The following is a 15,868-nucleotide window of genomic DNA, read 5'->3' as shown; positions in this document are numbered from 1 at the left end:
GATATGAGTCTGGAAGGAGAGTTTGCAGTCTAGCCAGACACCTAGGTACTTATAGACGTCCACATATTCTAGGTCGGAACCATCCAGGGTAGTGATGCTAGTCGGGCATGCAGGTGCAGGCAGCGACCGGTTGAAAAGCATGCATTTGGTTTTACTAGCGTTTAAGAGCAGTTGGAGGCCACGGAAGGAGTGTTGTATGGCATTGAAGCTTGTTTGGAGGTTAGATAGCACAGTGTCCAAAGACGGGCCGAAAGTATATAGAATGGTGTCGTCTGCGTAGAGGTGGATCAGGGAATCGCCCGCAGCAAGAGCAACATCATTGATATACACAGAGAAAAGAGTCGGCCCGAGAATTGAACCCTGTGGCACCCCCATAGAGACTGCCAGAGGACCGGACAGCATGCCCTCCGATTTGACACACTGAACTCTGTCTGCAAAGTAATTGGTGAACCAGGCAAGGCAGTCATCCGAAAAACCGAGGCTACTGAGTCTGCCGATAAGAATATGGTGATTGACAGAGTCGAAAGCCTTGGCGAGGTCGATGAAGACGGCTGCACAGTACTGTCTTTTATCGATGGCGGTTATGATGTCGTTTAGTACCTTGAGTGTGGCTGAGGTGCACCCATGACCAGCTCGGAAACCAGATTGCACAGCGGAGAAGGTACGGTGGGATTCGAGATGGTCAGTGACCTGTTTGTTGACTTGGCTTTCGAAGACCTTAGATAGGCAGGGCAGGATGGATATAGGTCTGTAACAGTTTGGGTCCAGGGTGTCTCCCCCTTTGAAGAGGGGGATGACTGCGGCAGCTTTCCAATCCTTGGGGATCTCAGACGAGATGAAAGAGAGGTTGAACAGGCTGGTAATAGGGGTTGCGACAATGGTGGCAGATAGTTTCAGAAATAGAGGGTCCAGATTGTCAAGCCCAGCTGATTTGTACGGGTCCAGGTTTTGCAGCTCTTTCAGAACATCTGCTATCTGGATTTGGGTAAAGGAGAACCTGGAGAGGCTTGGGCGGGGAGCTGCGGGGGGGGCGGAGCTGTTGGCCGAGGTTGAAGTAGCCAGGCGGAAGGCATGGCCAGCCGTTGAGAAATGCTTATTGAAGTTTTCGATAATCATGGATTTATCAGTGGTGACCGTGTTACCTAGCCTCAGTGCAGTGGGCAGCTGGGAGGAGGTGCTCTTGTTCTCCATGGACTTCACAGTGTCCCAGAACTTTTTGGAGTTGGAGCTACAGGATGCAAACTTCTGCCTGAAGAAGCTGGCCTTAGCTTTCCTGACTGACTGCGTGTATTGGTTCCGGACTTCCCTGAACAGTTGCATATCACGGGGACTATTCGATGCTATTGCAGTCCGCCACAGGATGTTTTTGTGCTGGTCGAGGGCAGTCAGGTCTGGGGTGAACCAAGGGCTGTATCTGTTCTTAGTTCTGCATTTTTTGAACGGAGCATGCTTATCTAAAATGGTGAGGAAGTTACTTTTAAAGAATGACCAGGCATCCTCAACTGACGGGATGAGGTCAATGTCCTTCCAGGATACCCGGGCCAGGTCGATTAGAAAGGCCTGCTCACAGAAGTGTTTTAGGGAGCGTTTGACAGTGATGAGGGGTGGTCGTTTGACTGCGGCTCCGTAGCGGATACAGGCAATGAGGCAGTGATCGCTGAGATCCTGGTTGAAGACAGCGGAGGTGTATTTGGAGGGCCAGTTGGTCAGGATGACGTCTATGAGGGTGCCCTTGTTTACAGAGTTAGGGTTGTACCTGGTGGGTTCCTTGATGATTTGTGTGAGATTGAGGGCATCTAGCTTAGATTGTAGGACTGGCGGGGTGTTAAGCATATCCCAGTTTAGGTCACCTAACAGAACAAACTCTGAAGCTAGATGGGGGGCGATCAATTCACAAATGGTGTCCAGGGCACAGCTGGGAGCTGAGGGGGGTCGGTAGCAGGCGGCAACCGTGAGAGACTTATTTCTGGAGAGAGTAATTTTCAAAATTAGTAGTTCGAACTGTTTGGGTATGGACCTGGAAAGTATGACATTACTTTGCAGGCCATCTCTGCAGTAAACTGCAACTCCTCCCCCTTTGGCAGTTCTATCTTGACGGAAGATGTTATAGTTGGGTATGGAAATCTCTGAATTTTTGGTGGCCTTCCTGAGCCATGATTCAGACACAGCAAGGACATCAGGGTTAGCAGAGTGTGCTAAAGCAGTGAGTAAGACAAACTTAGGGAGGAGGCTTCTGATGTTGACATGCATGAAACCAAGGCTTTTTCGAACACAGAAGTCAACAAATGAGGGTGCCTGGGGACATGCAGGGCCTGGGTTTACCTCCACATCACCCGCGGAACAGAGAAGGAGTAGTATGAGGGTGCGGCTAAAGGCTATCAAAACTGGTCGCCTAGAGCGTTGGGGACAGAGAATAAGAGGAGCAGGTTTCTGGGCATGGTAGAATATATTCAGGGCATAATGCGCAGACAGGGGTATGGTGGGGTGCGGGTACAGCGGAGGTAAGCCCAGGCACTGGGTGATGATGAGAGAGGTTGTATCTCTGGACATGCTGGTAGTAATGGGTGAGGTCACCGCATGTGTGGGAGGTGGGACAAAGGAGTTATCAGGGGTATGAAGAGTGGAACTAGGGGCTCCATTGTGAACTAAAACAATGATAACTAACCTGAACAACAGTATACAAGGCATATTGACATTTGAGAGAGACATACAGCGAGGCATACAGTAATCACAGGTGTTGAATTGGGAAAGCTAGCTAAAACAGTAGGTGAGACAACAGCTAATCAGCTAGCACAACAACAGCAGGTAAAATGGCGTAGACTAGGCAACGGGGCCAACAGATAAAACAAACAAGCAGAATGGAGTACCGTGATTTATGGACAGTCCAGCGTGCATCAGCTATGTAGCCAAGAGATCAGTGTCCAGGGGGCAGCGGTGGATGGGGAAGGGAAGCTGGACTGGCGAGTGTTATCCAGGTTGAAAAAACGAACAATGACTAAATAGCTTGTAGCTAGTTAGCTGGTTAGCTTCTGGAGGTTCTTGAGTGTGTTCTAAAAATAAATAAAAAATAATAGCGATTCCGTATCACATTGGGTGAGGCAGGTTTCCGGAAGGTATAAACAAATTAAAAGTCAAAAGAGATAGAAAGTAAATATGGGTCCGGTGGGCGTTTGGGACGCGGCGATTCAGGCGGTTAGCAGGCCTGTGCTAACAAGCTAACAGTTTGTAGGCCCGGGCTAGACAAGGTAGCAGTTAGCGGACCGGAGCTGGACAAGCTAGCAGTTAGCAGGCCGAATTAGCAAGCAGGGAGATAGCGAGGGCTAGAGAGTTAGCCTTTGGGGGACGTCGCGATGGGGTGAGTCTGTTTATTCCTCTTCATGCGGTGACATCGATAGACCGGTCGTGGGCCCGGGTATTGTAGCTCAGGAGTATGCTACGGTGGTAGCGCAGGCCGGGCTAGCTTCAAGCTAAGTGGGTGGAAACGCTAGCCAGGGGTAGTCGTCCAGGGTTGCGGTTTAGCTAGATAGCTAGTTGTGAAGATCCAGCGTATTTGGAAGCTTAGGTTTAGCAAAATGTTTTTAAAAAGGGATAGCTATGTAAAAGACGAAAAATATGTAAAAAACGAAAAATAAACAAAATATAAACAAAATATACAGGGACACGACACGACAGGACGACTTACTGCTACGCCATCTTGGATGCTTTACAACCTGTGTTTTCCTGCGATTGTTATTAAACAGACAAGGCTTGGCCAATAGTGGCTCATGTTATTAAACAGACAAGGCTTGGCCAATAGTGGCTCATGTTATTAAACAGACAAGGCTTGGCCAATAGTGGCTCATGTTATTAAACAGACAAGGCTTGGCCAATAGTGGCTCATGTTATTAAACAGACAAGGCTTGGCCAATAGTGGCTCATGTTATTAAACAGACAAGGCTTGGCCAATAGTGGCTCATGTTATTAAACAGACAAGGCTTGGCCAATAGTGGCTCATGTTATTAAACAGACAAGGCTTGGCCAATAGTGGCTCATGTTATTAAACAGACAAGGCTTGGCCAATAGTGGCTCATGTTATTAAACAGACAAGGCTTGGCCAATAGTGGCTCATGTTATTAAACAGACAAGGCTTGGCCAATAGTGGCTCATGTTATTAAACAGACAAGGCTTGGCCAATAGTGGCTCATGTTATTAAACAGACAAGGCTTGGCCAATAGTGGCTCATGTTATTAAACAGACAAGGCTTGGCCAATAGTGGCTCATGTTATTAAACAGACAAGGCTTGGCCAATAGTGGCTCATGTTATTAAACAGACAAGGCTTGGCCAATAGTGGCTCATGTTATTAAACAGACAAGGCTTGGCCAATAGTGGCTCATGTTATTAAACAGACAAGGCTTGGCCAATAGTTGCTCATGTTATTAAACAGACAAGGCTTGGCCAATAGTGGCTCATGTTATTAAACAGACAAGGCTTGGCCAATAGTGGCTCATGTTATTAAACAGACAAGGCTTGGCCAATAGTGGCTCATGCTATTAAACAGACAAGGCTTGATGGCCAATGGTAGCTTCAGAATTGCTTTATCCAGGCTTTTGATAAGAAGAGCTCAGTTTATTCTCTTCCCCTGAAACATAACTGATCTGAGTCTGGTCTTAATGCCATTCTTAAAACAAAGTGAAACATAACTGATCTGAGTCTGGTCTTAATGCCATTCTTAAAACAAAGTGAAAAACAACTGATCTGAGTCTGGTCTTAATGCCATTCTTAAAACAAAGTGAAACACCCAAAACCTTCAGAAGACCACAGAGTCTCCAAGTCAAACCAGTAGACAGAAAGTGTCGGGCAATCGTCGTGTGCTTTTCCTCTTAAACGAATGGAAGTATGTGCTGTGTTGCAGCCTCTCTCCACCTGTTTTCCTCATGAAGGCCCAATCCCACTGGACGTGCACAATTAAGACCATAAAATACACCTCCGCTACTAAATCAGAAGCTAGGCGGTAGAGCTTTGTCTTCTCAGATGATTGAGGGTGTGGTGGAACGAAAAAGATGTTTACTGCTGAAGACTGAAGACTCTGTGAGGAAATGTTTCTGATTTCAGTCAAGTGTTCCTCAAAATGGTTTGTTCAAGCCAAGGATTTAGTCCCAGTCCACATCCCCATTGCATGAACATACCCTGTGGAACAACAATATGTCTCTCGTTGTCCTAGATCAAGCCAATCAAACTAAGGGCTATATTCATTCTGTAGTGCTGAAGCGTTACAGATTACGTAATATAAATGTAGAGGGAAATTCCGATTGAGCTGACATGTGCAGCATTTAATGCAGGCTCTGCTAATGCTGGAACATTGCCTTTCGATTTAAATCTCTCTGTAACACTGTGTTTCCTGGATACGGATTGAATAGAGCATTAAGATTATTCATGACTGTTTTGTTGAATGACTTCTCTATGACTTTAATCTCTTATTGAAGTAGCTCATATGTGTTCCTGAACAGAATTTTTTATTTATTTATTTATTTTACCTTTATTTAACCAGGTAGGCAAGTTGAGAACAAGTTCTCATTTACAATTGCGACCTGGACAAGATAAAGCAAAGCAGTTCGACAGATAAAACGACACAGAGTTACACATGGAGTAAAAACAAACATACAGTCAATAATGCAGTATAAACAAGTCTATATACAATGTGAGCAAATGAGGTGAGAAGGGAGGTAAGGGCAAAAAAGGCCATGATGGCAAAGTAAATACAATATAGCAAGTAAAATACTGGAATGGTAGTTTTGCAATGGAAGAATGTGCAAAGTAGAAATAAAAAATAATGGGGTGCAAAGGAGCAAAATAAATAAATAAATTAAAATTAAATACAGTTGGGAAAGAGGTAGTTGTTTGGGCTAAATTATAGGTGGGCTATGTACAGGTGCAGTAATCTGTGAGCTGCTCTGACAGTTGGTGCTTAAAGCTAGTGAGGGAGATAAGTGTTTCCAGTTTCAGAGATTTTTGTAGTTCGTTCCAGTCATTGGCAGCAGAGAACTGGAAGGAGAGGCGGCCAAAGAAAGAATTGGTTTTGGGGGTGACTAGAATAGCAACAGCTATTGGACACGGAGGTCACTTGTTTTCAATCAGTCTATTTAACTGGGTTTACCGTACAGTCCTGGACATCCGGTTACAGAGTTTGCTTGAATAGGGCTCTTAGAATAGCTGTGATAATGGTTGAGGGTGATAATGTAGGGTTAAAGCCAAAAGAACTGATAAGAGATGTTCAGGAGAACAGAGCTGAGCCTTGGCAGGGCTTCTCTCCTTTGTAGTTGGGAGTCACTTTAGCCTCTCAGACAGAATGGCACAGCGTGCTTCTGAGTGAGGTGTGTGATTAAACTAGCACTCTGCAGTCTGTCAGACTCTAAAACCAGACTGACCGTCTCAGAGATAAAACCAATGTGTCTTAGTCTGTCACTCAGGCCTTTACCGGAGACGGATAGAGTTGAAAAGGGCATGAGACTTCTCGTTTTACAGTAAGGCTAATCCTGTACACTGGGGACCTTACAATGTTCTAGAATCAGGATGATGTCATGACTAGTGGTTACCGTGCAACAGAAAGAGGATTTACAGGTCCTCACTCACATTGTCTGGCTCTGATCCCACAGACTAGAATGGAAGCATTGTTCACGTAAAAACCAAGAAATGTCCCTTTAATTTGCTGTGGAGGAACATGTCACATCCAACTGACTACGTTGGAGACAGCTCATGAACCAGAGAAATAGCAAGGCTAGAAGGGGACATCACTTTAGAGGTTCCTAGAAGATTATTCCAGATGGTTGAACTCATCAAATAGACACTCCATCTCTATACTGCTTTCTATGACCGATACATCTGTAACGGAGGTTAAGTTACACATTGACCCATGGTGGTGTGAACGGTTATATTTTAAACCCTATGGTTGTGCCCTGATTTGTTATTAGACTTCTATGGGACTTCCTTAATCTTGTCCTGAACAATCCTGAACAGTCCTACAAAGAGAAACAATGAAGTGTTGTCTATAGATTAACACTGGTTTACCAGGTCACTAAAACCCCCCAGTCTAAAGCACAATGATCGACATCAGTTCCTCACTACCTGATCCGTCTCTATTAAAACCCTGGTTCTCACAGCCCTGAAACGCAACATCTGACATTCGGATCATTCCTGTCCTGGTGCTGGTTCTGGTTCTGGTTGATCCATAAAGACGCTTCCTGCCTCGCACCATGAGTGTCGTCATCCAACGTTGAAGCGTATTATGAGGCACTTAAGATTCCTACAATATTTTCCAATGGATTTCTCCTCTTTTGTGAGCCATTAAATGCTACTGGAGGAATGTATTAAAGAATGAGAGGGAACATAAAACATGCCATGTCTGAATAACTGATAGACGACCCCCCCCCCCCCACCACACCCCAGTCCACTCCCTACCTGTCTACAACTCTCCTCATTGAATGGAAGAGAAACTGTGCGTGTGCGTGCATGAGCGCGTGTGTTTTCATATGCGTGCATGTATAAAGGGACTGGATGTTGATGTTGTACCCCTGACTATGCATTAAGACAACATCTAGTTCTAGAAGTCATCCACCCAGCATCTCTCTGTCTGCTACTGTTTATCCACATCATCAAAGTTAGTTCTGGATCTGACCTGGTGTCACAGCACAGTTAGTTCTGGATCTGACCTGGTTTCACAGCATGGATAGTTCTGGATCTGACCTGGTGTCACAGCATGGATATTTCTGGATCTGACCTGGTGTCACAGCATAGTTAGTACTGGATCTGACCTGGTGTCACAGCATAGTTAGTTCTGGATCTGACCTGGTGTCCCAGCATGGATAGTTCTGGATCTGATCTGGTGTCACAGCATAGTTAGTTCTGGATCTGACCTGGTGTCCCAGCATGGATAGTTCTGGATCTGATCTGGTGTCACAGCATAGTTAGTTCTGGATCTGATCTGGTGTCACAGTATAGATAGTTCTGGATCTGATCTGGTGTCCCAGCATAGATAGTTCTGGATCTGATCTGGTGTCACAGCATAGATAGTTCTGGATCTGATCTGGTGTCACAACATAGTTAGTTCTGGATCTGACCTGGTGTCACAGCACAGTTAGTTCTGGATCTGACCTGGTGTCACAGCATGGATAGTTCTGGATCTGACCTGGTGTCACAGCATGGATATTTCTGGATCTGACCTGGTGTCACAGCATAGTTAGTACTGGATCTGACCTGGTGTCACAGCATAGTTAGTTCTGGATCTGACCTGGTGTCACAGCATAGTTAGTTCTGGATCTGACCTGGTGTCCCAGCATGGATAGTTCTGGATCTGATCTGGTGTCACAGCATAGTTAGTTCTGGATCTGATCTGGTGTCACAGTATAGATAGTTCTGGATCTGATCTGGTGTCCCAGCATAGATAGTTCTGGATCTGATCTGGTGTCACAGCATAGATAGTTCTGGATCTGATCTGGTGTCACAACATAGTTAGTTCTGGATCTGACCTGGTGTCACAGCATAGTTAGTTCTGGATCTGGTGTCACAGCATGGATAGTTCTGGATCTGACCTGGTATCACAGCATGGATAGTTCTGGATCTGATCTGGTGTCACAGCACAGAGGAGGGCAGGTCATCTGTAGAGCAGCTTTGAACTCTATCCAAGTCATGTGGAGTCTCTGAAAACCTCAACTCTCTCCACTAAATTAGCCATAAGACCTAAGACCACTGTAATTATCTTAAACTGGGGTGACAGGGTAGCCTAGTGGTTAGCGTGTTAGACTAGTAATCGAAAGGTTGCAAGTTCAAATCCCTGAGCTGACAAGGTGCATGTGTTCCTAGGCTGTCATTGAAAACAAGAATTTGTTCTTAACTGACGTGCCTAGTTAAATAAAGGTTAAAAAAAACTACAAGGTCCTATTTCCTTTCTACCGTTCATCTATCCTAAAATACATAGGACTTTGAGAAAATAATATGGAATGAACCTACTTATAAAGCTTTAAAACTGTGTCCAGCTGTAATACATGTAATGTAATGTAATGTAATGTAATGTAATGTAATGTAATGTAATGTAATTGATTGATTAATTTCTTGTCTCTTGAAGGAGGAGGAGAAGGGCTGGAAAATGCCCCCGAGCAACTTCCTCCCTACTGTTGTGGAGGGAAACAAAATGTACAAAGGTGAGTTAGAGAGTAGGTATGAGGACCATAGTAATGTATAAAGGTGAGTTAGAGAGTAGGTATGAGGACCATAGTAATGTATAAAGGTGAGTTAGAGAGTAGGTATGAGGACCATAGTAATGTATACAGGTGAGTTAGAGAGTAGGTATGAGGACCATAGTAATGTATAAAGGTGAGTTAGAGAGTAGGTATGAGGACCATAGTAATGTATAAAGGTGAGTTAGAGAGTAGGTATGAGGACCATAGTAATGTATACAGGTGAGTTAGAGAGTAGGTATGAGGACCATAGTAATGTATAAAGGTGAGTTAGAGAGTAGGTATGAGGACCATAGTAATGTATAAAGGTGAGTTAGAGAGTAGGTATGAGGACCATAGTAATGTATAAAGGTGAGTTAGAGAGTAGGTATGAGGACCATAGTAATGTGTAAAGGTGAGTTAGAGAGTAGGTATGAGGACCATAGTAATGTATAAAGGTGAATTAGAGAGTAGGTATGAGGACCATAGTAATGTATAAAGGTGAGTTAGAGAGTAGGTATGAGGACCATAGTAATGTATAAAGGTGAATTAGAGAGTAGGTATGAGGACCATAGTAATGTATAAAGGTGAGTTAGAGAGTAGGTATGAGGACCATAGTAATGTATAAAGGTGAATTAGAGAGTAGGTATGAGGACCATAGTAATGTATAAAGGTGAATTAGAGAGTAGGTATGAGGACCATAGTAATGTACAAAGGTGAGTTAGAGAGTAGGTATGAGGACCATAGTAATGTATAAAGGTGAATTAGAGAGTAGGTATGAGGACCATAGTAATGTATAAAGGTGAGTTAGAGAGTAGGTATGAGGACCATAGTAATGTATAAAGGTGAGTTAGAGAGTAGGTATGAGGACCATAGTAATGTATAAAGGTGAGTTAGAGAGTAGGTATGAGGACCATAGTAATGTATAAATGTGAGTTAGAGAGTAGGTATGAGGACCATAGTAATGTGTAAAGGTGAGTTAGATAGTAGGTATGAGGACCATAGTAATGTATAAAGGTGAATTAGAGAGTAGGTATGAGAACCATAGTAATGTATAAAGGTGAGAGAGAGTAGGTATGAGGACCATAGTAATGTATAAATGTGAGTTAGAGAGTAGGTATGAGGACCATAGTAATGTGTAAAGGTGAGTTAGATAGTAGGTATGAGGACCATAGTAATGTATAAAGGTGAGTTAGAGAGTAGGTATGAGGACCATAGTAATGTATAAAGGTGAGTTAGAGAGTAGGTATGAGGACCATAGTAATGTATAAAGGTGAGTTGGAGAGTAGGTATGAGGACAATAGTAATGTATAAAGGTGAGTTAGAGAGTAGGTATGAGGACCATAGTAATGTATAAAGGTGAGTTAGAGAGTAGGTATGAGGACCATAGTAATGTATAAAGGTGAGTTAGAGAGTAGGTATGAGGACCATAGTAATGTATAAAGGTGAGTTAGAGAGTAGGTATGAGGACAATAGTAATGTATAAAGGTGAGTTAGAGAGTAGGTATGAGGACCATAGTAATGTATAAAGGTGAGTTAGAGAGTAGGTATGAGGACCATAGTAATGTATAAAGGTGAGTTAGAGAGTAGGTATGAGGACCATAGTAATGTATAAAGGTGAGTTAGAGAGTAGGTATGAGGACCATAGTAATGTGTAAAGGTGAGTTAGAGAGTAGGTATGAGGACCATAGTAATGTATAAAGGTGAATTAGAGAGTAGGTATGAGGACCATAGTAATGTATAAAGGTGAGTTAGAGAGTAGGTATGATGACCATAGTAATGTGGTGATAAGAGGCACAGCATTGCTAAAGGGTCGAGCTGATAGGCCCAGATCTGAAGTCTACCTTCCACAGTGTTTCTCTCTGTGATGGTTCATGATGTCTCACTGAAGACAGTGGTGTATAGTGACAGGAGTCACAGCTTGAGAGGCTAGTGGTTTCTGAATCTTTACCATGGGCCTGTTGTTGGTGTTTTTTTTAATAAGTGTGGGACCACAAATCAATCTGATCACCTGACAGACTTCCTGTCTCCCATGGTACCCTGGGCCCTTAACAAGGAAGTGATGCGTGCCGCCCAGGCTCCTGTCTCTCAGTGACCCGTGGAGGGGCGTGTGTCCAACCCCCATATCTGTCTATACATAATGACTCAGTGAGGAGCAGTTGGACCTGGAGCCTCCAGATTGTTGTTTCAAGTCAACCACCCTGCTTCCTCCAAACCCAATGGAGATGGATGACTGACTTTCTTTTGGTGTTTTAGCTTTTCGCAGGTTTAGTCATTAGCCCTTTGACAGCTATCCCCTCTTCTGGTTAAGTCAGTTTGACTCTTTCCACATTTTGGCGACCAAGGGAGATATCAACAGAATGTTGAGTACTGAAGTAATGGAGAAACAATGAAGAGAAATGCCAGAAGCTGCTGCTTCCCTCCTGTTGCTGCCAGATACAGGTCAAACATCCAGGAGTAACTCTCCATTTGAGCTCATCTGGCTTCAATATTTTACTCCTTAAAGACTCAAACCCTTTCAACAATGTTTCAGCAACCAGATGAAGCTTCTCGGTCCCGAGTAGGGAGGGATCTCTCTCTCTCTCTGGAGGAGTCTGCATCCTCCGACCACATACATCCTGGGTCTCATCACTCCTTTCTCTCCCCTCTCCCTCCCTTCATTTAACTTATCTGACCCAGTCACCTGAGGTGGAAGGGTTCTAGGTGGAATGGTGGAATGCTTCTCTGGGGGCAGCATGTGTTATTTGGCTTCTCGCAGGCGGTTCCACTGCTGCACAAACACCCACAAGTCACTGAGGGAAATATGCGGGATCAGTCATCACTGCTCTCCAGGCGTGGCTCAAAGGTCTACAAGGTTGGTGCCAAAACAACAAACATTATTCAGAGGAGAAATGGCCTGATTATTATATTACACAGGCTTATTGCCCAAAGCTGTGGGGAGTATTATGGATAGCACAGTAGTTTCATTTAAACGTCTAGGAACTCAATAGTTCCATTCTGAATTCCAGGCAGTTTAGTAGTTGAAATGGAATTGACTCCCTCTCTGATACAAAGTGACCAGTCAATATCTCGGCTCATTGAACGTTCATGGGCCTGTGATATCCTTGGATGAAAGGTAGGTGAATGAGGCTGAAGGGAAGTGAGTGAATAGTCGCTGTGTGTATATCTGTGCCACAGTGTCAAATTCAGCCCTTTCAAGCTGCTGCGCTACTTCCTAATCTACACAATGAGAGCATTAGAGTCAAATCACTGGGATATCCTGTTGACATCCCTATGGAGGACAAAGATACAGCCTTCTCAGTGTTCCCAGCTTAATGAGATGTGTCATAACAACACAACAACACCTTTATTCAAAGATACCTAAAGTCCAATATTAAACACACATATTCAGAGCAGGTGACCCATGTGGGAATTCAATTGAAGCCACAACGTTGGTCTTGCCAGCACTGGTTTTACAAACTCCACTTTTTTTGGGACAGCTCAATGGTCTTTTGATCAGAATCATGCTCCAACCAACAGAACCAGGTGGAGAAATTAACATCTTACTTGTGTCCAACCCTAGTCTGTCAGTGACCGTACAAGGTCTCTGCTCCACCTCTGCTCTGCGTCACCTTTAGTTCAGCATTGAGAGGGTGAAGGAGAGGGTAACAGAACCTACAACCAATAGTCAGTCAGCAGCTGTAGAGTTAGCAGGACGTAATTATATTCCCAGTCAAAAGTGTTCAATTCTCTCCTCGTTATGATTCACCTCAGAATGTCAACTGGTACAACACAGGGCTTTAGGTTACATTCCTGTTAGAAGCAACACACACACACAGACCTTTGAGATGTAATGAAGACCAGATGCTGGCCCAGCGCTTTACACCTCACCACCTGACCTCCACAACGTTTATAACGTTATGTGTGTGTGTATATGTATGTGTAGTGTGTGTGTGTGTGTGTGTGTGTGTGTGTGCACTGTGTAGTGAGGTCAGCGGTTTCTACAAGGCCATAGAGCGGCGTTGCCTATATCAGGGGCCAGTCTCTCTTATTAGCCCAAACTCGCCCCGGTCTAAGGTAGCTGTAGGTTGAAGGAGTCTAGACTCCAACATGAGAGGGGAGTGATTGATTTTGAGGTTTTTATTAGGAGTGACCTCTCCTCTTAGTGCAGTAATGGGGAAGGACAGGAACTAAAACACTGCAGCTGGTCCTCCTCCCTCTTCTCCCACTCTCTCTCCTCCCTGCCTTCCTCCTCCCTCTCCTCCCTCTCCCTCTCCTCCCACTCTCTCTCCTCCCTGTCTTCCCTCTCCCTCTCCTCCCTCTCCCTCTCATCCCACTCTCTCTTCTCGCTCTCCTCCCTCTCCCTCTCCTCCCTCTCCTACCTCTCCTACCTCTCCTCCCACTCCCTCTCCTCCCTCTCCTACCTCTCCCTCTCCTCCCTCTCCTACCTCTCCTCCCACTCCCTCTCCTCCCTGTCCTCCCTGTCCTCCCTCTCCTCCCTCCTACCTCTCCTCCCTCTCCTCCCCTCCCTCTCCTCCCACTCCCTCTCCTCCCTCTCCTCCCACTCCCTCTCCTCCCTGTCCTCCCTCTCCCTCTCCTACCTCTCCTCCCACTCCCTCTCCCTTTCTTATTCTCCTGTCTCTCGTCTCCTCCTCCCTCCCTCTCTTCTTCTCCCTCTCCCTCTCCTCCCTCTCCTCCCTCTCCTCCCACTCCCTCTCCTCCCTCTCCTACCTCTCCTCCCACTCCCTCTCCTCCCTCTCCCTTTCTTATTCTCCTGTCTCTCGTCTCCTCCTCCCTCCCTCTCTTCTAATCCTTCTCCCTCCTCACTCCTCCTCCTTCTCCCTCTCTTCATCTCCCTTAAACCTCAGCATTAAAGATCCTTAAACACAGTTTGTCATTAACATTAATAAAGAGCAGAATATAGCTCTTAAACCCATGTAAAACATCCAGCCTGTCAAAGGCCTGATTAAAAATAATAATAATAAACGTCAGGGCGCTTTGTAAACGGTGGTCCTGTCACATCAGCTCTGTTTTATCAGGTGTGTGTAATTGGAAAATGGTTTAATGACTGGCTCGTTAGGTTGATTTAGATGTAATGAAGCGGAAAAGGTGAAGCAAATATTTACCCAGAATTCAATGAGGGTTCAGGTCTATAGGTCCGTTCCTCTGAGAGTTTGTGTTTGTTGGGAAAACAAAAGACGCTTGACTTTCTCGGTAGTGTGAGACTTTTACTTTGGCATCTTGTCCATACACTAGTCACGGATAAGTGTTTCATTGAGGTGATCGTTCATTGTGTGCTACTTTATCCTGTTATTTTGTTTTGTTTTGTTTCCGTCTCTCTCGTTGGGTACTTTTTGTTTTGTTTATATCACTTTTTTCCCACTACCTCCTCTACTTCCCCCCATACATCCCAGCTGGGCTGGGGGCTGGAAGGGAACCATGGACGGACAAACCCTGGGAGTGTGACTGGAACTGGCCCTCTCTTCCTGTGTGCCCAGACAAGCCAGGCCCAGCGTCACGGAGCAGCGGTTAGATATGAACCATGGATATCATTTCAATTTCCTGTCCAGAGGACCGTGCAGTAGGAAGCATTCTTTACTTAGCAGACTCACTCTTCCTGTTTGCAGCTCAGCTCCAAACACCCTGTTTTTCCCAGAGTGAACAAGCAGAAAAGGGGGCTCTGTGGTAGAAAGGTGGGCAGCAGCATACTAATGGCTAGATATATATTGGAAGCCGAAGCACATACTGTGGGTGTAGCAGACTGTGGCCTTGGCAAAGAAAACGCTGTTGATCACAATTCAGTTCTAATGTGTCTTTCACCAGCCAGGTGGTATATATATATATGATATATATATATGGCCAACACAGTGTATCCAATGACAGAGCAGCCTGTTCTTACAGGTAGGTGTGTGTGTGTGTGTGTGTGTGTGTGTGTGTGTGTGTGTGTGTGTGTGTGTGTGTGTGTGTGTGTGTGTGTGTGTGTGTGTGTGTGTGTGTGTGTGTGTGTGTGTGTGTGTGTGTGTGTGTGTCGTGAGCTTGTCCAATAGTCAGCTTGGTCAAGTGAACTGATTAAATTGCCGTTGGCTTATCCTCAGACCTAGTGAGACTTTTTCTCTACCCAGCCTAAGTCTCTTAAATTCTCCTAATGGCAATATAGTGGACTTGAAATGCTGACCTTTCTACCACTTGCACCACTGCTTTCTCGTCACACCCTTCTACATTCAGAGGCATAGAAAGGATGCCCTCTTTAAACAAACAGACAGATTGATTTTTGGGAACACACACACACGAGACAAGAGAAAAGGTAATTACATGTATCAGATTGCCTGGGGGATGTTTTGAAACGGGGGACTTTAAAAAGGGGGCCTTGTGGAGGAGGAGAGGAAAGGTTGATCTCTGACCTTCTGAGCAGATCTCATTTCAAAGAGACGGCGTATATAGAGGTGCCACCGACGCAAGCTGTTAAACCAATGGCCTTTGACTCCTGCCTGAACTTGACAGGTCTGCATTCGAAGGGGGGGGGGATTTATCTGTCAAATGTGAAAACAAGTCGGATGTTGGTAATTATCTTGTGAAACCATGTTAACAAAAAGGTCTCACAAAATGGCACATTTTGACCACAACCATTACCATGCCAATGCAGAGGCCGAAGGAGGATTTTAGAAGAGAGAAGACAGAGCAGCTGTGGTCTTCTGTCTGT

The 15,868-nt window shown here is 44.9% G+C and overlaps 1 protein-coding gene across 1 annotated transcript in view; it reads left to right on the top strand.

Annotated features, from left to right (window-relative positions):
- Positions 1-15,868, top strand: part of drc11 (dynein regulatory complex subunit 11) — a 68,563-nt gene that overhangs the window by 17,346 nt on the left and 35,349 nt on the right. Inside the window, 1 exon segment of the mRNA XM_031813532.1 lies at positions 9,099-9,174. Coding sequence (XP_031669392.1) covers positions 9,099-9,174 — 76 coding nt within the window.

The sequence above is a fragment of the Oncorhynchus kisutch genome, unplaced genomic scaffold (assembly GCF_002021735.2).
Source record: "Oncorhynchus kisutch isolate 150728-3 unplaced genomic scaffold, Okis_V2 Okis05a-Okis16b_hom, whole genome shotgun sequence".
In the NCBI taxonomy this organism is placed as follows: Eukaryota; Metazoa; Chordata; class Actinopteri; order Salmoniformes; family Salmonidae; genus Oncorhynchus; species Oncorhynchus kisutch.
The sequence above is the reverse complement of the archived record's forward strand: the minus strand, read 5'-3'. Positions and strand labels throughout refer to the sequence as shown.